Consider the following 25,111-nt stretch of genomic DNA (forward strand, 5'->3'; position numbering starts at 1 on the left):
GAAGTTACTCCATCTTTAGGAAGGGTGTACAAAAAATCAAATTATAAATGATAAGTGTTGTAAATAATTGATGAGTATATTAAGATATTAAGGGAGAGAGGATGTTTGATCATGGTGTAGGATCTGTTTAGGTGGAGCTAGAAAACATCAAAGGCGCAGCAAACATGTTGTTGATTGCCAAAATGTGATTGTCATCTTAGTCATGCTATAACTCAGAAAATTAGAGATGCATGTAACAAGGATAATACAGTCTTCTTGGGAACTTAGATCTATGTATAGACTGGGTAAAACTAGTCAGAGCTAATACTGTTGAGGATATATTCCTGGAATGAATACAAGATGGCTTTTCATAATAGTTTGTTGAGGAACCAAAAAGAGAATGTGCAATTTCTTTCCAGTGTTGTGCAATGATAAAAACTAATTAATGATGCTGGAAATTAGAAACAAAATCAGAAATTTCTGGAAAAGTTCAGGCAACATTTGTGGAGAGAAAGCAGAGTTAACTATTTGGGTCCAGTGACCCTTCTTCAGAACTAATTAATAAGGTCATTTTAAAGGAACCTATGAAGAAGAGAGACTATTATATGATGGAGATTTGCCAAAATTTTGACTAATGCAGTTCAATCCAAAATTAAGTTCTAAAGTCTAAATTTATCAGTGAGGTGATGAAAGATCTCATCAACAGCGCTATCAAGTAGCACCTGCTCAGTAAAAATTGGCTCACCGATTTCATTATAGCTTTGGTTCAAACATTGACAAAAATACTGAATTCTAGAGGTGAGATGACAATGACAGCCCTTGATATCAAGGCCTTATTTTACTGGGTATAGTATCAATGAGCCCCAGCAAAACTGGAGTCAGTGGGAATCAGGAGGAAAGCTCTCCACTGGTTGGAGTTATACTTTTCACAATGGAAGGTGGTTGTGGCTATTTGAGGTCAGTCATCTCAGCCCCAGAACATCTCTGGAGAAGTTGCTCAGGATGGTGTTGTAGACCCAACCATCTTCAGCTGGTTCATCAATGACCTTTCCTTAGTCAGAAGTGGGGATGTTTGCCGGTGATTACACAACATTCAACATCTTTCATAATTCCTCTGATATGGAAGTAGTCCATATCCAAATGCAATTAAACCTGGACATTATCTAGGCTAAAAGGTGATTAGTAACACTCATACTGCACAAATGTCAGGCAATTATCATCTCCAATAAGAGACAACTAATTGGACTTAAAAGTAAGATAAATATCCAGGGCCAGATGAAACATATCCCAGGTTCTTGAGTGAGGCAAGGGAGGAAATTGAGGGGGTGCTTGCAAAAAGTATCAATTCCTCTTTAGCCAAGGACAGGTTCCACAGATTGGAGAACAGCCATTATTCAAGAAAGGGAGACAGACAGGAAGCTAAAAGAACACAGCAAACCAGGCAGCATCAGGAGTTGGAGAAATCGATGTTTCAGGTGTAACCCTTCTTCATTATTCAAGAAGGGAGCAAGGGATAAACCACAAAACCACAGGCTGGTCAATCTAATCCCTTGGTGATGGGGAAAATATTGGAAGCAATTCTGAGGGACATAATTAATCAGAGGTGTTTGGAGATACAGGGATTCATCAAGAACAGTCAGTACAGTTTTATTAAGGGGAAGCCATGTCTGACCAACTAGATTGAATTTTTTGAAGACATATCCAGGTGTATAGATGAGGGCAATGCTTTTGATGTAATCTACTTGGACTTCAGCAAGGCTTTTGAAAATGTCCTGGATTGGAAATTTATAGCAAAGGTATAAATGTCAATGGTATCCAAGGAATTTTGACAAATTAGGTCAGAATTAGGAGAGTGACAGGAAACAGAGGATGAGGATAGAGGGGTGTTTTTGTGATTGGAAGTCTGTGACAAGTGGGTCCCACATGGGTCAGTGTTGGAGCCCTTGTTGTTGCGGCTTATATTACATGTAGGGAATTGATCAGGTGATACAAATATTGGAGGGATAATATCAGTGAGGAGAATAGCCTTAGAAATGTAGCACCCTGGAAGGAACTGAGGATCAGAGAGATTTTGGTGTGCGTGTACACCAGCCCCTTCTGGATCGATAGATAAAGTAGTTAAGAAGGCATATGATATACTTAGAATCATAGAATCACAGAGTACAAAAGAGGCCCTTTGATTCAAGACACACCCCTAGCTGCCCAATATTTGAATCCTGAATCTATCATCTCTGGTTGAAAACCCGGCATAGCCACTATAGGTGTAAGAGAAGATGTTTTGCCAATATTGCCTCCCCTCTGCCAAATTGCCCTCCATGCTTTAACAATATTGATAACTATTAGGTTATGACAATCTTCCCTAACTGTGCTCATTTTGTCCAAAAACAGCAAGCTAGTAAGGGGATACCCTGCCGAGAGGTTTTGATATCTAACCATATTGAAAGAAGGTCCCCACAAGCCCAATCAGTCATGTAAGATAAAAGTGAGCTTAGTTGATAATTTTTAATGTCCGGAAGGTCCACGCCCTCCAATCTGTGAGGCAGTTGCTGTTTAGCTAATTTATTAAGGGACCGCTTACGATGCCAAATAAAAGAGCTGAACCAGCCATTCAGTCTCCTGAACTTTTGCTTATCGAAAATCAAGGGGAACATCTGTTTAGGGTATAACAAATGGGAAAGAATATTCATCTTAATAAGCACTATCCGACCTAACCATGAGACTGGAAGCGCCTCCCATCTTTGAAGGTCTTGTTTGATTTTGTCGAATAATTGAACAAAATTAGCTTCAAACAACCAATTAGGAACTGGAGTGATGAATATGCCCAAATACACAAAACCTCTCTGTGACCACTTAAATAGGAATCGATATTCACCCTCAAGACTTAGCACTTTCGTAAGACCACCCATAGGTATAGCCTCTGATTTTGCAAAATTAATGTTGTACCCGGAAAAGGTGCCAAACAAGTTAATGCATTGTATGAAGCGAGGCACCGAAACTGCTGTGTACAACAAAATCTTATGTATTTTTGACCCCACTTCTGGAACTGATATATTAAGATCCCTACAAATGTCCTCCGCCAATGGTCAAATCACCAATATAAAAAGCAATGGCGAAAGGGGACAGCCCTGCCAGCTGTCCCTAAAAATGTTAAAATTTCTTTATTGTACCCCATTGGTCATGACTGCAGTGAGATGGTCACTGTAGAGAACCTTTACCCATCTTATAAAGGCATCGCCCAAGCCAAACCGCTCCAGAGTATAAAAAAGCCACTCAACTCGGTCAAATGCCTTCTCTGCATCTAGAGAAATCACCAATCCCTGTATTGACTTTTGTTGACATGCTTGAATTACATTAAGCGGCCTCCTAACATTATTGGAAGGTCTGCGGCCCTTTATGATGTTGTCTGGACCTCTTTAACAAGAGATGGTAACACAGTCTCCAACCTTAGTGCAAGAGTATTAGAGAGGATTTTGAAGTCCACATTTAAGAGTGAAATGGGCCTGTACAAAGCACAGTCCTCTGGCACCTTTCCTTTTTTAAGAATAAGTGAAATATTGGCCTCTCTCAGAGATGGCGGAAGATGATCATGACTGTTTGAGTTATTGAACATGTTGAGCATCAGACCAGACAATATGTTTATAAATTCCTTATAGAATTCGCTGGGAAGTCCATCAGGACCTGGCACCTTTCCACTCTGAAGCTGCTTCACAGCCTCCTGCACCTCTTGCTCTGAAAAAGGGGCATTGAGAAAAGACTCTTGTTCGGGGGTCACGCTCGGGAGCTCCAGATCCTTGAAAAAGGACTCCATTTTGGCCCGCCCCACTTCACAACCATCAGTAACTTAGAGTAAAATTTCTGGAATGTCACTTTAATCTTTTTGGAATTGCATGTTAGGTTCCCAGACCCTTCCCTGATCAACATAATGGCTTGAGGGGTGCTCCTTTTCCTGGCGAGATATGCTAGGTACTTGCCTGGCTTGTCACCATGCTCATATTACATTTGCTTTCTGAAAGTAAGTTCTTTCTTTGCTGTCTGCGTAAGCATGGATTTCATTGCAGACCGCAGCAGGGTATTCCTCTGTAGCTTGACAAATGAGGGCCTGTCAAAGTAAGCCTTCTCGGCTGCCTTCAACTGTGCTTCAAGGAGACGTTGCTGCTCACCCTTCTGCCGCTTCCTACTGGCAGAGTAAGAATTAACTAATCCCCGGCATAGACTTTGGCAGTTTCCCAAAGGATGGATGGGCTACTAACCGAGCCTGTGTTAGTGTCTAGGAATGCCCAAAATTCCCGAGAGAAGTACTCCACAAACTTATTATCCTTGAGGATAAAGGGATCCATTCACCAGTGCCTTGGGCCTACTATAGCGTCCTTAATCTTAACCAACAGGTACACTGGGGCGTGATCAGAGATGGTAATATTACCAATCGTACAAGATGCCACCCATTCCAGGGTTGCCGCAGGAGTCAGAAAAAAATCAATCCTGGTGTGACATCTGTGTGGATACAGAAAAAACATAAAATCCCTGCCTGTAGGATGGAGATGCCTCCAGATGTCCACCAACCCTAACTCCACACACAGATCCACTAATTGTTTAGTTTGTACAGAGGGATCTGGGGGCATTTGGGCTACCTGTCTACTATGGGATCCATGAGACAAAATCTCCCCCTACAATGATATGCTGCAACTTGAGACTGATCAGTTTAGAGAATGCATCTACCAGAAATTTGAGGAGATGGGCTGAAGGGCAATAAACATTTGAAACACCATATTCTTCCCCTTTATCAGGGCTTTGAGAATGACAAACCTCCCGTGCATGTCTTTAACACACTGTAATAACTTAAATGGGAGCTTCCTCCTAGCCAATATAGCCACTCTCCTACTCCTGGTTTTAAAAGATGAAAAATTAACCCGATCAAAGTCATTCTGCTGTAGTTTCAAATGTTCTCTATCATCCAAGTGTGGCTCCAAAGCAATATCCAACTTTTCCTTTCTAAGACTCGAAAGTACCTTCGTCCTCTTAATTGGTAAGTGACTCACCTTGATGTTCCAGATGCATCATTTAATCAAGTCATTAGCCATAACCTTCTGCAGTAACATTTAGATTCCAGAGAGGAGGAACTTGAACCACAAATCGTCAAGCCTTTGTGTCGCAAGATCCATCGAACGTAAAACTACATAGACTAAAACCACTGCAATTAACAAACCTACAAAGCTATCAAAGACTATATACAACAAACTCCAAAAGATAAACTATCATATAAAAAGCCAACAAAGCTGAATAGGGGAACTCACCCCTGCCCAAAGGGAGCAACTACACATCCCAAAACCCAATTTCCCATCCCACTGCCAATACTGCAGCCTGGGCATTTAAATACCTGAACCGGGCATAAATTGCCATGTAAGTAGGCACCTAGCCATCCCAAACATTTTCCCTCCTCCTAGCTAGAGCCACACCACAAACATAAGCAGAAAAGAAAGAAAATACATCATGGAATAGCAATATGAATAAAAAAAAAATTGAAAGAGAAAGGTAGGTACCCCACCCATCCTTTGGTATAACTTAATTTAGAAATTGAAAATACCCAACTCAACCGCCGCCAAGCAGAGTGTGGACCAGATTATTACCAATAAAAAAGATAGGAAAAGAAAGCCCCAACTGGACTTCCTCCTTTTTTAAAAAAGAGAAAACACAGACATACCCAAACAACACTACTATTTATATATACTAAATTGTTCAGATTAAGTTAATTTGTCCACAAAGTCTCTTGCCTTTTCCAACAAGTCAAAGAGATATACAAATCCACCTATGGTGATCTGAAGCACCACCGGACACCTCAGAGAGAACTGGATCCCAAGCTCCCTCAGTCTTCTCTTGACGCCATCATAGGATTTTCTTTTCTGTGGCAATGAGTTTCACAGATTCACCACTCTCTGACTAAAGAAAGTTCTCCTTATCTCGAAGGGCACAGCCTTCGTGTTAGGAAAGAAGATGAGAGAATTCTTTAGCCAGAGAGTGAGAAGTCTTGGAAGAATATGATCTTAGAGCCCTCATAAACTAGGGCCTTCAGATCCTTCTCTGGATTCTGGAAGCTTCCACAATTCTCTCCTTATCTCTATAATGATGAAACCTCACCAAGATGGGATTAGGATGTTGATCCAGACCTGACCTCTGCACCGTGACCCGGTGAGCGCTCTTGATCTTCAAGCCTGTCTTTCTAGCCTCCAAGTTAAGGAATTTCGGCAACCAGTCCTCAATAAATTCCGCCAGCCACTTACCTTCTGGCAGACCAACGATCCAAATATTTTTTCTCCTGTCCCTGTTCTCGAGGTCATCAACTTGGTCACACAAATTACAGACCTGCTTCTCCAGGGCTTGGATCCTACTCTTGGAGGAACCGGTATCAGCTTCCACCACTACAACTTTGTGTTCTACCTCATCCGTCCTTTCCTCCAGAACTCCCATCTGCTGTTCATGCTTCTGTAGTATGATAGAGATCGGGGTCAGCTTCTCCTCTATCTGCTTACCCAACATCTCACAAGAGTTCGTGACCTCCTTTGCTAGGGCCTAGTAAGAAATCAAATCCAAGGATCCTACAGGCTGGGCCAGAGGCCCGGCATCGGATACTCCTCCCTTCTTCGGCACCCCTGGACGGCAAAAACTGAGGTAAGTTGATTTTTAACAGTTTCCTGGGACTCCACAACCTTTCCAGAGTACCAGAATATCATAGTGGTCCGGTTAGGGCAGGTTAAAAGTTGTCCCACGTGCACTGCAGTGCGGAGCTCTTCAATGCGATCTTCCTGGATCGCTGCCATCTTGGATCCCCCTTCACATCACTTTAAATAGAATCTATAAGATCACAAAACATAGGAACAGAATTTAGGCCATTCGGCCCATCAGGTCTGCTCCGCTATTCAATCATGGCTGATAAGTTTCTCAACCCCATTCTCCCACTTGCTCTCCATAACCTATGATTCCCTTGACAATCAAGAACCTATCTCTCCCAGTCTTATCTATACTTAATGACGTGCCTCTACATCCTTCAGTGGCAATGAGTTCCATAGCTTCACCACTCTCTGGCTGACGAGTTTCCTCATCTCTGTTCTAAAGGGTCTTCCCTAACTCAAAGGCTGTGCCCTTGGAGATAAGGAGAAACATCTTCAGCCAGAGAGTGGTGAATCTGTGGAATTCATTGCCACAGAAGGCTGTGGAAACCTGGTCATTGAGTACAATTAAAACAGAAATAGATACGTTCTTGATTTCCAAGGGGATCAAAGGGGAGAAGGCGGGAGAATGAGGTTGAGAAGCCTATCAGCCATGATCCAACAACAGAGTAGTCTCAATGGGCTGAATGACCTAATTTCTGCTCCTATGTCTTGTGGTCTTATAATCCTTCTAAACTCTTCCTATTTATGGACCCATCCAGATACCTTTTAAATGTTGTAATTATACCAGCCTCCATCACATCCTTTGGAAGTTCATTCCATGCACGGACTACCCTCTGTGTGAAAAAGTTGTCCCTCAGGTCCCTTCTAAATCTTTCCCCTCTTGTCTAATTTTAGACTCCCCTAGCCTGGGAAAAAGGCCTGGTTATTCACCCTATCCATGCAACTCATCATTTTATAAACTTCTATCACGTCACCCCTCAGCCTCTGACACTCCAGGGAAAACAGTCCCAGTCTATTCAGCCTCTCCCTATAGTTCAAACCCTCCAAACCCGGCAACATCCTGGTATATCTTTTCTGAACCCTTGCAAGTTTAACGACATCCTTCATGTGGCAAGGAGACCAGAACTGAATGCAGTATTCCACAAGTGGCCTAACCAATATCCTGTACAACTGCATCATGACATCCCAACTCCTATACTCAATACATTGATCAATGAAGGCAAGCGTACCAAATGCTGCCTTCACTACGCTATCTACCCGTGACTCCACCTTCAAGGGACTAGCTATGCCCCTCTTATTCTTTTCTCTTTTATGAACAGGAACTGCTCTTCTTTATCTACTCTATCCAGCCAGCTCATGATTTTGTAAACATCAAACAAATATCCTCTCAGACTTCTTCTCTCCAAGGAAAAGAGTCCCAAATTTTTCAAATACCCAAAGAACTGCAGATGCTGGAAATCAGAAACAAAATTAGAAATTACTGGAAAAAGGTCAGCAGATCTGGCAGCATGTGTGGAGAGAAAGCAGAGTTAACATTTTGGGTCCAGTGACTCTCCTTCAGAACAGGATCCTTCTTCCTTCTCAAAGACCGTACAATGTGCACCTCAGCCAACATTGATCTGGACAAAAGTGTCTGCAAAATATTGGTAGGTTTTTCTCTCTTTTTCATTCTGACAGGCCTGCTGCATCAGATGCCAGGTAATGTGTCCTTCAAGACTCAGCGAATTCAGTCAGTGGTAGTGCCACCAAACTATTCTAGGTGATGGGCATTAAAGTTTCCCACTAGAGTACATTTTGTGCTCTTTCCATCCTCAATGCTTTCTCCAGTTGCTTTAACATGATGAAGAACTGATTCAGTTGCTGAGGGGAATATGGTGTATAAGTAACCAGATGGAGGCTTCCTTGCCTGTGTTTGATTTGTTGCCATGAGACATCATGGAGAGGACTTCCATGGCAACTTCCTTCTGACTGTACGCCACTATGCTGCCATCTCTGCTTGGTCTGTCCTATAGGTTGAAAAGTACATAGGGTTGGTGATAATGTTAACTGGCACTTACCTCCAAGGTATACTTCGATGTTTATCCCTATTTTTGGCTGTTTACTGATTGGTCTGATGGACTAATTTAGCACAGAGCCCCAGATATTAGTAAGGAGGATGTTGATGGATCCTTTGTTAATTATAGCACATGGCTCAATGTCTGGTGGTCTGCCATTTTCAATTTTTTTTTTCTAATCAGTCTATTCAGAAGTGTCATTATACACTCCGGGAGTAGACGGGACTTGAAGCCAGGCCTCATGGTTCAGAGGCAGGGATACTACCTATGTCATTTTTTTCTTTATTGATTTTCTGTAGCTGTTTAATACAGCTGACTGAACTTGATTAACCATTTCAGAAAGCCTTTGTTACATGTTTCTTGAGTATTGGTCCAACAATGTCATGACTATGTCCCTTCGGATGCTGTTTTACATCCTATCTCTCTCTTCACGGTCCCTGTAAGCATCCTGTTTAGAAGGTGATTCTCACTTGTATTGTCACATGTATTGTAGATATATCACAGGCACTCTTTTTCTGTTTCTCCTTTGTCTGTTTATTGGTCCTACACTTTCCCCTTTTGAAGAACTGTCTTCACTTAAACAAAGCCCATTGTTCAATTCCAGTTTTGTCTGTCAATCTTTATTTCCAGTTTGTCTCAGCCAGAAATGTTCTCTTCTGATTGAAATTGAACTCCCACAATTAATTATTTTCATTCTTTTAGGATTACTTCTTGGCAGACCAGGAGGAGGGATCACTGGTATGGGGAAAAGACCTGGCTGGGGAGTGGGCCTCCCATGAGCTTGTTCCACCCATCACCAGCCTACATTGGGAATGCTGCTAGGTTAAATGCTGGTTAAATGCCAACAGCATAGGATGAGGTCCATGATTATCGTTAACTGATCATTATTATGTGCTAAAAAAAATCTCAAGACATAGGTAGCATACCTGACTCTCTGTACCCGTAAACTCCTTGTCAGGAGGCAATAAACTCTATCTTGTTATTCTTCATTAACATTATCATCCCATTTTTTTTCCTTCCTAACTTTCCTGGACACTTTGTACCCTGGAATACTTTGTGCACAATCCTGTTCTTTCTGAGAGCCAGGTTGCATTATCACATGAATATGATATTGCCATATTGCTACCTATGGCTCCAGCTTACTAACCTTATTTACCACATCCTTACATGCACTGTGGAACCTCTCTTGTTATCTATTTCTCCCTATTATTTGTGCACCTATTTTTCCTCTACAATGTTATATTCTGCTTCCCAGCGTATTAGCAATTTATTTGAAACCCCTTCCTAGCAAGCAAACCACTGCAAGGACATTGAGTTCTGTTCAGGTGCATTTCACCCATGCCTTCTGTGTTCACCTACGTGCCCCTCCCTTTTTGGAGTGGCATGCAACTGAAGAGATGTCAGTTGTTGCTGGCATTGATATTGCTGACTGTTGCTGCCTTCTTTTGGTATGAAGATTTGCTTTTGACAAGGTCTTTTTAATTGCTTTTTAATTGTATTTGCCTTTTGTTTTTATTCTGCTTTGTTAGTCACTGCCACATGCCACTAAAATACCCTTCAGAGTTGGAGTGAAAAATGTGTGCAATCGTTTTGGAGGATCCATCTGCAGAAAGCTTATTAACATTACAGTTGGAGGTGATTCTCTAATACTGGATAATGTGGATAAGGTAAGCAGAATGTATCCACATGAAAAGAAAGCAAATCTGTGTCACGTAACTCTGAAATTAAAACAGAAAACTATAGTGATATGCATTAGATTCACCAGCATAGTTTCATTGAACTACACAGTACAGAAGAGGCTCTTTATCCCATCCAGTCAATACTGCCAAAAAGACATTAATACCTAGTCCCACTTCCCCACAAAGCCTTGAAAGTTATGACATTTCAATTACACATCCAAATACTTTTTGAAGGTTGTGAGATTTTCCTCCTCAACTATCCTGCCAGGCAGTGCAATCCAACCCTCACCACCCTCTGCGTGAAACAGGATTTTCTCAAACCTCCAGCCTTTTACTTTAAAATTATGGCCCCTTTTTTAAAAAATAACTTTTGACTAGAGGGAACAGCTGTTTTTTATTCACCTTGTCCATGCACCTTACGTACCTATACCCCTTTATGAGGTCAACTCTCAGCCTTTTCTGCTTCACAGAAAGCAACCCGAGCTTATCCAGCCTCCATCCCAAACAACATCTTGGTGAGTCCCCTCTGCGCTCCCTCCAGTGCAATCACCTTCTTCCTGTAGTGTGAGGACTAGAACTGCGCACACCACTCCAGCTGTGGCCTGACCAAAATCCTGTACAGCTCCATCATGACCTCCATGATCTTTTAATCTATGCCACGACTGATAAAGGCAAGTGCCTCATGCTTTCTGACTGACCTCATTAACCTGTTCTGCCATCTTCAGGCCTCTATGGACAAGCATACCAAGACCCGTTTGTTCCTTCTTGCCATTCATTGAGTGCTTCTTGTCTTGTTCCTTTTTTGAAAGTATGTCACTTCACAGTTTTGTGAATAAACAGAATAACTTTATTGAATAGGATCCTGCAATGTGGAAGCAGGCCATTTGGTCCATCGAGTCCACACTAACCCTCCAAAGAGCATCCCACCAGACGCACCCCCACCTCTCTACCCAGTCCCTGTAACCCTGCATTTCCCATACCTTGTACACCTCTATCAAGTCACCTCTCTTCCTTCTTCTCTCCAATGACAAAAGCCCTAGCTCACTCACTCTCTCTTCATAAGACAAACCCTCCAATCCAGGCATCCTGGTAAATCTCCTCTGCACCCTCTCTAATGCATGATTAGATTAGATTCCCTACAGTGTGGAAACAGACCCTTCGGCCCAACAAGTCTACACTGACCCTTCAAAGAGTAGCCACCCAGACCCATTTACCCCTGACTAATGTACCTAACACTATGGGCAATTTAGCATGGCCAATTCACCTAACCTGTACATCTTTGGATTGTGGGAGGAAACCAGAGCAAACCCACGTAGACATGGGAAGAATGTGCAGCCTCCACAGACAGTCACCCAAGGTGGGAATCGAACCCGGGTCCCTGGCGCTGTGAGGCAGCAGTGCTAGCCACTGTGCTGCCTCTATATCCTTCCAATAATGAAGCAACCAGAACTGGGCACAATATTCCAAGTGTTGTCTAAGCAGGGTTTTATAGAGCTGCAGCAAAACCTCACAGCTCTTAAACTCAATCCCCCTGCTAATTAAAGTCAAAACACCATATGCCTTCTTAACAACCCTATCAACTTGGGTGGCAACTTTGAGGGATCTATATCCATGGATCACACAATTCTTCCACACTGCCATAATCCTGCCATTAATCCCATATTCAGCATTCAAATTCGACCTTCCAAAGTGAATGACTTTGCATTTATCTGGATTGAACTCCAACTGCCACTTTTCAGCCCAGCTCTGCATCCTGTCTATGTCATGTTGTAGCCTGCAACAGCCCTCGACACTACCTTCAACACCACTGAACTTTGCATCATCAGCAAACTTACTAACCCACCCTTCCACTTTTTCATCCAAGTCATTTATAAAAACTAATAAGAGCAAAGGCCCAAGACCATATCTCTGCAGGACACCACTGATCACCGACCTCCAGGCAGAATACTTTCCATCTACTACCACTCGCTGTCTTCTTTCAGTCAGCCAATTCTGTATCGAGACTGCCAGATTTCCCTGTATCCCATACCTCCTAACTTTCTGAATAGACCTACTTTGGAAAACCTCATCAAATGCCTTACTGAAATCTATGTACACCACATCCTTGACCTTTGTCAACTTTTCTCATCACATCCTCAAAGACCTCAGTAAGGCTTGTGCGGCATGACCTGCCCCTCACAAAGCCATTCTGACTATCTTTAATCAAACTATTTTTTTCCAAATTGTCATAAATTCTATCTCTCAGAATCCTTTCAGTACCTTGCTTACCACAGACGTAAGACTGACTGGTCAGTAATTCTCAGGGATTACTCTGTTCCCTTTCTTGAACAGAAGAGCAACATTTAGCTCCCTCCAATCATCCACTACTACTTCTGTGCAGAGTGAGGATGCAAAGAGGCATAGCAATCTCATTCCTCGCTTCCTGTAGTAGCTTTGGATATATCTGGTCCAGCCCTGGGGACATATTTATCTTGATACTTACCAGAATTTCCAGCACATCCGCTTTCTTAATATCAATCTATTCAAGCCTATTGACCTGGTCCATGGTGTTCTCACTATCAACAAGGTCCCTTTCTCTTGTGAATACTGAAGCAAAACACTCATTCAGGGCCTCATTCAGGGCCTCCCTTACTTCTTCAGACTCCAAGCAAGTTCCCTCCACTATCCCTGATCAGCCCTACCTTCTCTCTGATCATTCTCCTATTCCTCACATAAGTGTAGAGTACCTTTGGATTTTCCCCAGTCCTACTCACCAAAGCTTCCTCATGCCACCTCCTAGCTCTTCTCAGTCCATTTTTGAGTTATTTTCTGGCGACCCTGTAATCCTGTAAAGCAGTGCCAGATCCTTGCTTCCTCAACCTTAAGTAAGCTTCCTTCTTCCTCTTGACGAGAAGCTCCTCTTCTCTCGTCATCCATGGCTCCTTCATCTTACCATTCTTTGCCTCTCTCAGTGGGACAAAGTTATCCAACACTCACAACAAATGCTCCTTAAGCAGCCTCCACATTTCTGTTGTGCACTTCCTGTAGAACAATTGGTCCCAATTTATACTCCACAGCTCCTGTCTAATAACAGTATAATTTCCCCTCCCCCAATTAAATACCTTCCGATACTGTTCTATGTTATTGTTGTACAGAGCCTTGGTAAGACTTCCTCTAGTGTATTATGCATAATTTTGATCCATTTATACGTAAAGAGATATACTTGGTAAACAGGGCGGTGCAAAGAAGATTCACTAAATTAACTCTTAGATGGCAGGACTGTTTTATCAAAGAGACTCAGTAAACTGGGTCTGTATTCTCTAGAGCTTTGAAGCATGAGATGAAATTTCATCAAAACTCAGAAAATTCTTATAAGAATCAATGAGGTAGATGTAGAGAAGGTTCCAGGCTGGTCAGTCTAAAACTAAGGGATATAATTTCAAGTTAATAGATTGTCCAATTAGGAATGCAATAAGGAGGAATTTCTTCACTCACAGGTTGATGCATCTTTGAAATTCTCTATGTCAGGGGATTTTGGAAGCTCAATCTTCTAGCAGACTCTAATGACAATGATGTACAGAAAGTGGAGCAGGCTCATCAGGTTGAATGTTGAATAGAGCAGGATGATGAGTAACAAAAAGAACAGTACAACAAACATGTCAACTTAGCTCAGTCCCTGGAGGCAGGTTGCCATGAGCTAGTTGTATGCCTCTTTGTCCTGTCAGATCATAACCTTGTCATCTTGACATCCGTTAGGATGCTCCTGTGTCATTTCAGTATCTTTAGCTTCAGCTTTTCCCTTAAGAAGAGTTGCTGCTCCTCCATCCCGTCCTGTGCCAAGACATCCTCCTTTGCCAGATCAGCTTGTGAAGGGTGTTACAAACAACTATGATGTGGGACACCCTGTTTGGGCTGTACTGCATTGCACTACCTGGCCAGTCCAAGCATCTGAATCTCATCTTCAGGAAGTCTGCCCCACAATGGCCCTTTGGAAACATGTGCAGTGTTGCACCTCTCCTCAGCATTGGTCTCTGACTTTCTGAGACATGTCATGAGCCAAGTTTTGAGATGATAGCCTTTTTTGGCCAATCAGTCATTTCTGTATGTGTTGAAGTGAGTTTAAAGATGCTGAAGGTTATCTGTTTAGATTACAAGTAATCTGCATATTCATGGAGTGGAAGCCTTTGCTATTCAGGAACAGGAAGTAGCAGCAAACATAGTATAATAGTGGATACATTGGTGAAAATACTCTAAAATGCCCTGGATGCTGGAAAGGTTCCAGTAGATTGGAAAAATAATTATGTAAGACTCTTATTCAGAAATGAAGCGAGACAGAAAGTCAGAAACTACAGGCCAGTTAGTTTAACATGTGTCTTTGAGAAATTGTCAGAATCATTAGTAAGGAAGTAATGACAGGGCATTTGAAAGTCCAAATGCAATCCGTCAGATTCAATATTTTATGAAAAGTAAATCATGTTTCACTAATTTGCTAGAGTTCTTCAAAGATGTAACAAGCAAAGTGGATACTGGGGGTCTCTGGATGTTGTATGTCTGGACTTCTAGAAGGCAACTGATTAGATGCTGCACAAAAGGTTAATACACCAACTAAGTTCACACAGGGTTGGAGTCATTTGTTAGTTTGGAAAGAGAACTGGCTAACCAACAGAAAGCAGATAATCAGGATAATTGATTTGCGAAAGAATATAGATAGGTTAGGTGAATGGAGTTTAACGTGGAGAAGTTGAGGTTGTCTATTTTGGTTGGAAAAGTAAAAAGGCAAAATATATCAAATTTGAGAGAAATTCTGGTGCTTTGGTGCAGAGGGATCGAGGTGTCCTTTTGCATGCTTCTCAGACTAGCATGCATATACAGCAGGCTTAAAGAGCCAAATGGCATACTCCTACTCATAGCTTCTGTTTTTTATAAGGAGGGAATATTGAATTTTAGCATTTATTGTGAAAGAAATGGAGGGAAAAAAAAAATCAGGATGTGTTACTGCACTGTACAAGGCATCAGGGAGATTAGTGAGTATCGGGAGTACTGCACACAGTTTTGGTCCCCTTACATGAGGAAGGATGAAATTGCATGGGAGGCAGTTCAGAGAAGGTTCACGAGTTTAATTCCAACGATAAAGGATTTGTCTTACGAAGAGACATTGAGCAGCTCAGACCAATACTCCCTAATATCTAATCGTTGTGTATAGATGCTAAAGGGGATTGATGAAGGAACCAGAGGGGATGTTTTCTCTTGTGGGATAATCTAGAATGAGAGGTCATAATTTTAGGTTGACAGGTAGGAACTGATCAGTCCATCTTCCCATACATAGCAGTCAGTTTCCCTGCAGGGAGATTTAAGCAGATCACTCTTAATGTGGCCTTGGAATGATGATGGTGCTACCAGAAACCACCCCCACCTTGAACATTAGCTCCTGCTTCTGTGTGCAAAACTGGAATTAATGGAAATCGTAGGGAATACTCAACATTGATAAATTCAGGAAGTATGGGATACAGGGAGACATTAATCACCTCAAACTGTCTACCCCTCTTCCCCACACCAAACTCTCACCCTCACAACGCCTCTGCTCCAATCCCAACCTCACCATCAAATCAGCGGATAAAAGGGGTGCAGTGGTAGTTTGGCGCACTGACCTCTACACCACTGAAGCCAGATGCCAACTTGAAGATACCTCTTCCTACTGCCCCCTCAGCCATGACCCCACCCCCCCATCACCAAACCATCATCTCCCAGACCATACAGAACCTCATCACCTCAGGAGATCTCCCACCCCCAGCTTCCAACCTCGTAGTCCGGGAACCCCACACTGCCCGGTTCTGCCTCCTTCCCAAGATCCACAAGCCTGACCACCCTGGCCGATCCATTGTCTCAGCCTGCTCCTGTCCCACCGAACTCATCTCCACCTTGATATTGTCCTACCCCCCTAGTCCAGGAACTCCCACATACGTTCGAGATACCACCCATGCCCTCCACCTCCTCCAAGACTTCCGTTTCCCCAGCCCTCAACCTCCCATCTTCACTATGGACATCCAATCCCTCTACACCTCCATCCGCCATGACCAGGGCCTCCAAGCCCTCTGTTTCTTCCTCTCCCAACATCCTCAACAGTACCCTTCCACCGACACTCTCATTCGTTTGGCTGAACTGGTCCTCACCCTTAACAATTTCTCCTTCAAATCCTCCCACTTCCTCCAGACCAAAGAGGTAGCCATGGGCACCCATATGAGCCCCAGCTATGCCTGTCTCTTTGTTGGCTACGTGTAACAGTCGATCTTCTGTAATTACACCGGCACCACTCCCCACCTCTTCCTCCGCTACATTGATGACTGCATTGGCGCCACCTCGTGCTCCCGCGAGGAGATTGAGCAATTCATCAACTTCACCAACACATTCCACCCTGACCTTAAATTTACCTGGACCATCTCTGACACCTCCCTCCCCTTCCTGGACCTCTCCATCTCCATTAATGATGACCGACTTGACACTGACAATTTTTTACAAACCCACCGACTCCCACAGCTACCTGGATTACACCTCTTCCCACCCTACCTCCTGCAAAAAATGCCATCCTGTGTTCCCAATTTCTCCGTCTTCGCCGTATCTGCTCCCAGGAGGACCAGTTCCATCACAGAACACATCAAATGGCCTCCTTCTTTAGAGATCGCAATTTCCCTTCCAACATGGTTGAAGATGCCCTCCAAAACAATTCATCCACATCCCGCACCTTTGCACTCAAACCGCACTCCTCCAACCGTAACAAGGACAGAACACCCCCGGATCTCGCTTTCTACCCTACCAACCTTCACATTAACTGCACCATCCACCAACATTTCCGCCACCTCCAAACAGACCCCACCACCAGGGATATATTTCCCTCCCCACCCCTTCCGCCTTCTGCAAAGACCGTTCCCTCTGTGACTACCTGGTCAGATCCACGCCCCCCCAACAAACCACCCTCCCATCCTGGCACCCTCCCCTGCCACTGCAGGAATTGCAAAACCTGCGCCCACACCTCCTCCCTCACCACCATCTAAGGCCCCAAAGGAGCCTTCCACCTCCATCAAAGTTTCACCTGCACTTCCACCAATGTCATTTATTGTATCCGTTGCTACCGATGCGATCTCCTCTACATTGGGGAGACTGGACGCCTCCTCACAGAGTGCTTCAGGGAACATCTCCGGGACATCTGCAGCAATCAACCCCACTGCCCCGTGGCCCAACATTTCAAGAGACAATAGGTGCAGGAGTAGGCCATTCTGCCCTTCGAGCCAGCACCACCATTCATTATGATCATGGCTGATCATCCTCAATCAGTATCCTTTTCCTGCCTTATCCCCATGATCCTTGATTCCACTATCCTTAAGAGCTCTATCCAACTCTTTCTTGAAAGTATCCAGAGACTTGGCCTCAACAGCCTTCTGGGACAGAGCATTCCATACACCCACCACTCTCTGGGTGAAGAAGTTTCTCCTCAACTCTGTTCTAAGTGTTCTACCCCTTATTTTTAAACTGTATCCTCTGGTTGGGACTCACCCATCAGCGGAAACATGCTTCCTGCCTCCAGAGTGTCCAATCCTTTAATAATCATATACGTCTCAATCAGATCCCCTCTCAGCCTTCTAAACTCAAGGGTATACAAGCCCAGCCACTCCAATCTTTTAGCATAAGATAGTCCCGCCATTCCGGGAATTGACCTCGTGAACCTACGCTGCACTCCCTCAATAGCCAGAATGTCTTTCCTCAAATTTGGAGACCAAAAGTGCGCTCAATAATCCAGGTGTGGTCTCAGCAGGGCCCTGTACAGCTGCAGAAGGACCTCTTTGCTTCTATACTCAATTCTTCTTGTTATGAAGGCCAGCATGCTATTAGCTTTCTTCACTGCCTGCTGTACCTGCATGCTTGTTTTCATTGACTGATGTACAAGAACGTGGTAAAAACAATGACTGCAGATGCTTGAAAGCAGATTCTGGATTAGTGGTGCTGGAAGAGCACAGCAGTTCAGGCAGCATCCAAGGAGCAGCGAAATCGATATTTTGGGCAAAAGTCTTTCATCAGAGAGCCTGAAGCGTGGAGAGATAAGCTAGAGGAGGGTGGGGGTGGGGAGAAAGTAGCATAGAGTACAATAGGTGAGTGGGGGAGGGGATGAAGGTGATAGGTCAGGGAGGAGAGGGTGGAGTGGATAGGTGGAAAAGGAGATAGGCAGGTAGGACAAGTCCGGACAAGTCATGGGGACAGTGTTGAGCTGGAAGTTTGGAACTAGGGTGAGGTGGGGGAAGGGGAAATGAGGAAACTATTGATGTCCACATTGATGCCCTGGGGTTGAAGTGTTCCGAGGCAGAAGATGAGGCGTTCTTCCTCCAGGCGTCTGGTGGTGAGGGAGCGGCGATGAAGGAGGCCCAGGACCTCCATGTCTTCGGCAGAGTGGGAGGGGGAGTTGAAATGTTGGGCCACGGGACGGTGTGGTTGATTGGTGCGGGTGTCCCGGAGATGTTCTGTAAAGCGCTCTGCTAGGAGGCGCCCAGTCTCCCCAATGTAGAGGAGACCGTATCGGGAGCAACGGATACAATAAATGATATTAGTGGATGTGCAGGTAAAACTTTGATGGATGTGGATGGCTCCTTTTGGGCCTTGGATAGAGATGAGGGAGGAGGTGTGGGCGCAGGTATTATAGTTCCTGCGGTGGCAGGGGAAAGTGCCAGAATGGGAGGGTGGGTCGTAGGGGGGTGTGGACCTGACCAGGTAGTCACGGAGGGAACAGTCTTTGCGGAAGACGGAAAGTGGTGGGGAGGGAAATATATCCCTGGTGGTGGAGTCCGTTTGGAGGTGGCGGAAGTGTCGGCAGATGATTTGGTTTATGCGAAGGTTGATAGGATGGAAGGTGAGCACAAGGGGCGTTCTGTCCTTGTTACGGTTGGAGGGATGGGGTCTGAGGGCGGAGGTGCAGGATGTGGACGAGATGCATTGGAGGGCATCTATAACTACGTGGGAAGGGAAATTGCGGTCTCTAAAGAAGGAGGCCATCTGGTGTGTTCTGTGGTGGAACTGGTCCTTCTGGGAGCAGATACGGCGGAGACGGAGAAATTGGGAATACGGGATGGCATTTTTGCAAGAGGTAGGGTGGGAAGAGGTGTAATCCAGGTAGCTGTGGGAGTCGGTGGGTTTGTAAAAAATGTCAGTGTCAAGTCGGTCGTCATTAATGGAGATGAAGAGGTCCAGGAAGGGGAGGGAGGTGTCAGAGATGGTCCAAGTAAATTTAAGGTCAGGGTGGAATATGTTGGTGAAGTTGATGAATTGCTCAACCTCCTCGCGGGAGCACGAGGTGGCGCCAATGCAGTCATCAATGTAGCGGAGGAAGAGGTGGGGAGTGGTGCCGGTGTAATTACGGAAGATCAACTGTTCTAAGTAGCCAACAAAGAGACAGGCATAGCTGGGGCCCATATGTGTGTCCATGGCTACCCCTTTGGTCTGGAGGAAGTGGGAGGATTCGAAGGAGAAATTGTTAAAGGTGTGGACCAGTTCAGCCAAACGAATGAGAGTGTCGGTGGAAGGGTACTGTTGGGGACGTCTGGAGAGGAAAAAATGGAGGGCTTGGAGGCCCTGGTCATGGCGAATGGAGGTGTAGAGGGATTGGACATCCATGGTAAAGATGAGGCATTGGGGGCCGGGGAAACGGAAGTCTTGGAGGAGGTGGAGGGCGTGGGTGGTGTCTCGAACGTATGTGGGGAGTTCCTGGACTAGGGGGGATAGGACAGTGTCAAGATAGGTAGAGATGATTTCAGTGGGGCAGGAGCATGCTGAGACAATGGGTCGGCCAGGGTGGTCAGGCTTGTGGATCTTGGGAAGGAGGTAGAACCGGGCAGTGCGGGGTTCCCGGACTACGAGGTTGGAACACCTAGATCTCGTTGTACTGCCCTTTTACCTAACTTGACTCCATTTAGGTAGTAATCTGCCTTCCTGTTCGTGCCACCAAAGTGGATGACCACACATTTATCCACATTAAACTGCATCTGCCAAGCATCTGTCCACTCACCTAGCCGGTTCAGGGCATCCTGTATTCTCCTAACATCCTCCTCACATTTCACCCTGCCATCCAGCTTTGTGTCATCAGCAAATTTGCTAATATTACTTTTAATACCATCATCTATATAATTAATGTACATTGTAAAAAGCTGTGGTCCCAGCACTAATCCCTGCGGACTCTGACCTATCCTGTTACTGCTATCCAGATGTGTCGTAATTTCGTCCTTTATAATTGACTCCAGCATCTTTCCCACCACTGAGGTCAGACTAACTGGTCTATAATTCTCTGTTTTCTCTCTCCCTCCTTTCTTAAAAAGTGGGACAACATTAGCCACCCTCCAATCCGCAGGAACTGATCCCGAATCTATAGAACATTGGAAAATGATCACCAATGCATCCACGATTTCTAGAGCCACCTCCTTCAGCACCCTGGGATGCAGACCATCAGATCCTGGGGACTTATCAGCCTTCAGACCTAAGAGTCTCTCCAACACCATGTCCTGCTTAATATAAATTCCCTTCAGTTCAGGTCCTTCAGCCACTATTACATCAGTGAAGACAGATCTAAAGTACCAATTCAACTCTTCTGCCAGTTCTTTGTTCCCCATAATAAATTCACCAGTTTCTGTCTTCAAGGGCCCAATTTTAGTCTTAAACACCCCCTCCCACTCTGCTGAGGACATGCAAGTCTTGGGCCTCCTCCACCGTTGCTCCCTCACCACCCGATGCCTGCAGGAAGAACGTCTCATCTTCCACCTCGGAACACTTAAATCCCAGGGCATCAATGTGGACTTCACCAGTTTCCTCATTTCCCCTCCCCCCCTCTTATCCCAGTTCCAACCTTCCAGCTCAGCATGTCCTCATGACCTGTCCTACCGGCCCATCTCCCTTCCCACCTATCCACTCCACCCTCCCCTCTGACCTATCACCTCCATCCCCACCCCCATCCACCTATTGTACTCTTTCCTAACATCTCTCTCTCCCTCCCCACCCCCATTTATCTCTCCACCCTGGAGGCTTCCTGCCTCTATTCCTGATGAAGGGCTTTTGCCCGAAACGTTGATTTTCCTGTTCCTCGGATGCTGCCTGATCTGCTGTGCTTTTCCAGCACCACTCTATATGGATTCAGAATTGGCTCGCTGACAGAAGGCAGAGAATTGTTATCGATCGAAATTATTCTGCCTGGAAGACAGTGTTGAGTGGAGTCCTGCTGGGCTCTGTTCTTGGGCCTCTGCTCTTTGTAGTTTTTATAAATGACTTGGATGAGGAGGTTGAGGGGTGGGTTAGTAAATTTGCAGATGACACAAAGGTTGGACATGTCGTTGATAGTATAGAGGGCTACTGCAGGCTGCAGCGTGACATAGACAGGATGCAGAGCTGGGCTGAGAAATGGCAGATGGAGTTCAACCTGGATAAATGCAAAGTGATACATTTTGGAAGGTCAAACTCGAATGCTGAATATAGGATGAAAGACAGATTCTTGGCAGTGTGGAGGAACAGAGGAATCTGGGTGTGCAAGTACATAGATCCCTCGAAGTTGCCACCCAAGTGGATAGGGCTGTTACGAACGCATATGGTGTTTTGGCTTTCATTAACAGGAATATCGAGTTTAAGAGCCGCGAGGTTTTGCTGCAGCTCTACAAGTCCCTTGGAATATTGTGTCTAGTTCTGGTCGCCCTACTATAGGAAAGATACAGAGGCTTTGGAGAGGGTGCAAAGAAGGTTTACCGGGATGCTGCCTGGACTGGATGGCTTGCCTTATGAAAAAAGGTTGAATAAGCTCTGACCTTTCTCTCTGGAGAGAAGGAGGAAGAGAGGAGACCTGATGAAGGTGTCCAAAAAAATAAGAGGAATAGATAAAGTCAATGGCCAGAGACTTTTCCCCAGGGCAGGATTGACTGGTACGAGAAGTCATAGTTTGAAGAGATGAGGAGGAAGGTATAAAGGAGACATCAGAGGTAGGTTCTTTACACAGAATTGTGAATGCATGGAATGCGTTGCCAGCTGTGGTGGTGGAAGCGAAGTCTTTGGGGACATTTAAGCGACTGCTGGACATGCACATGGATAGCAGTGAGTTGAGAGGTGCGTAGGTTAAGTTACTATATTTTACATTAGGATTAAGTCTCGGCACAACATCGTGAGCCTAAGGGCCTATTCTGTGCTGTACTTTTCTATGTTTTATGTTCTGTTGGTTGGAGTATACATGACACATCAGAAGATCATTGTGGTTGTTGAAGATCATCACAGCTTCAGGGCATCTCTGCAGGAGATCCTCAGGGTAGTGTTCCAAGGCCTGACCATCCTCAGCTGTTTCATCACTGACCTTCCCTCCAAGTACAAGCCTGTTTTTTGGTGGCAACATTCTGAAGCATTGTTCCTTGATTTTATAGCAGTTAATCAGGAAGGATGAATTAATTCCAGAGTTGTGGCATTAACGAGATGCAAATGCATGCCAGTAAGCCTTGCCACTTGCTGGTGACAATCTCAATATGCCTTCTGATGCAAGGGGACTTAATTATTGAAGTGAATCCCAAAGTCAGAATCTGATTTTTGATATTTTCCAAACTGTTCAAAGATGTTATGATACAGCACTGAGGTAAGTGGGATTTGAACTTGGGTCTCCTGGCCCATAGATAGCATAACTACCACAGTGCTGTAAGAGCAGTAGATTCTGATCTTTTTGCCTTTTGCTTGATAAAGTTCACCTTTCCTCAATTCTCCTCACCATGGTGGGGAGTGGAAAATCCTACCCATCATGGGTCAGCATTTCAAGTCGAATGTGACTTGTTTAGGAATGAAAGAAGGTAAAAATATGATGGATTTCATGCTGTTTTTAAAGGGGAGGGAAAGGAATAACTGGTATAGACGGGAGGCCAAGATAGAATCAATAACAAAAGTATCATGGAATACAATGCAAAGTAAGTAGGCTCCTGCAAAGAATACAGAGGTATGGCATTGAGGGTGAGTTAGAGATTTGGATTAGGAATTGGCTGGCTGGAAGAAGACAGAGGGTAGTAGTTGATGGTATAGGTTCATCTTGGAGTGCAGTTACTAGCGGTATTCCGCAAGGATCTGTTTTGGGACCATTGCTGTTTGTCATTTTTATAAATGACCTGGAGGAGAGGCTAGAAGGTTGGGTGAGCAAGTTTGCGGATGATACAAAAGTCAGTGGAGTTGTTGACAGGAAGAATGTATCAGGTTACAGCGGGATATAGATAAGCTGCAGAGCTGGGCAGAAAGGTGGCAAATGGAATTCAATGTAGGTAAGTGTGAGGTGATTCACTTTGGTAAGAGTAACAAAAAGATGGGGTACTGGGCTAATGGTCGGATACTTGGTAGTGTGGATGAGCAGAGGGATCTTGGTGTCCATGTACACAGATCTCTGAAAGTTGCCACCCAGGTAAATAGTGCTGTGAAGAAGGCATATGGCGTACTGGCTTTTATTGGTAGAGGAATTGAGTTCCGGAGTCCTGAGGTCATGTTGCAGTTGTATAAGACTCTGGTGCGGCCGCATGTGGAGTATTGTGTGCAGTTTTGGTCGCCATACTAGAGGAAGGATGTGGAGGCACTGGAACGGGTGCAGAGGAGGTTTACCAGGATGTTGCCTAGTATGGTAGGAAGATCGTATGAGGAAAGGCTGAGGCACTTGGGGCTGTTTTCATTGGAGAAAAGAAGGTTTAGAGGTGTCTTGATAGAGGTGTACAAGATGATTAGGGGTTTAGATAGGGTTCACCATGAGAACCTTTTTCCATGTATGGAGTCAGCTATTACGAGGGGGCACAGCTTTAAATTAAGGGGTGGTAGGTATAGGACAGATGTTAGGGGTAGATTCTTTACTCAGCGAGTCGTGAGTTCATGGAATGCCCTGCCAGTAGCAGTGGTGGACTCTCCCTCTTTATGGGCATTTAAGTGGGCGTTGGATAGGCATATGGAGGATAGTGGGCTAGTGTAGGTTAGGTGGGCTTGGATCGGCGCAACATCGAGGGCTAAAGGGCCCGTACTGCGCAGTATTTTTCTATGTTTCTAAGTATTGTAGTAAAAAAACACAGCATTTTTTTCCAGAGTGAATGGCAAAATAAGAAATAATATTCTGTGTTCCTTGTGCAACAGATAACATCCCACTCTGAAGAGCCAAATTATCCATTCCGAATTTCGCATGTTGGCTTCTATATTATTGTAGAAACTGCAGTAGGCCTGACAGTATATTGGGATTTACACCTGCAAGTGTTGGTTCAGATTAAAGATGAACTCATGGTGAGTTTACAAAGTTCTTTTTTGTTTCAAATGAAATTGGTGTTGTACACTGCATTAATATCTTTAAGAGAAGAAAAAAACTGCTATCATTACGTGGTCTAAGGTAGACAAGAAGAGGCTGAAAGAATACAGAAAGCCAGGATGCATCAAGAGATAGAGAAGTCAATGTTTTGGGTGTTCATCGACTTCTCCATCTCCTGATGCTGCCTGGCATGCTGTGTTCTTCCAGTCTCCTGCTTGTCTATGTTGGATTCCAGTATCTGCAGGATTTTTGTCTCTAATCATTACCTGGTCTGGCCGACATGTGACTCACAGCAATGTGGTTAACTCTCAACAGCTGTCTGAAATGGCCTAAGAAGCTATTCAGTTGTATCAACGATTAGAAAATCTCAAAAAGGAAATTAAATTGGACAGACCACCTGGGATTAACTGAGGCACCAAAAATAAGAACAGCAAAAACATTCCT

At 44.4% G+C, this 25,111-nt stretch overlaps 1 protein-coding gene across 1 annotated transcript in view; it reads left to right on the forward strand.

The window, feature by feature from the left end:
• Window positions 1-25,111, forward strand: part of LOC122539512 (uncharacterized) — a 230,757-nt gene that overhangs the window by 61,869 nt on the left and 143,777 nt on the right. Inside the window, exons 8-9 of the mRNA XM_087994168.1 lie at window positions 10,228-10,365; window positions 24,502-24,645. Coding sequence (XP_087850294.1) covers window positions 10,228-10,365; window positions 24,502-24,645 — 282 coding nt within the window. The remainder of the gene's footprint in view (window positions 1-10,227; window positions 10,366-24,501; window positions 24,646-25,111) is intronic.

The sequence above is a fragment of the Chiloscyllium plagiosum genome, unplaced genomic scaffold (genome assembly GCF_037043375.1).
Source record: "Chiloscyllium plagiosum isolate Xiang-an unplaced genomic scaffold, Cpla_swu_hap1 HiC_scaffold_2, whole genome shotgun sequence".
Classification (NCBI taxonomy): Eukaryota; Metazoa; Chordata; class Chondrichthyes; order Orectolobiformes; family Hemiscylliidae; genus Chiloscyllium; species Chiloscyllium plagiosum.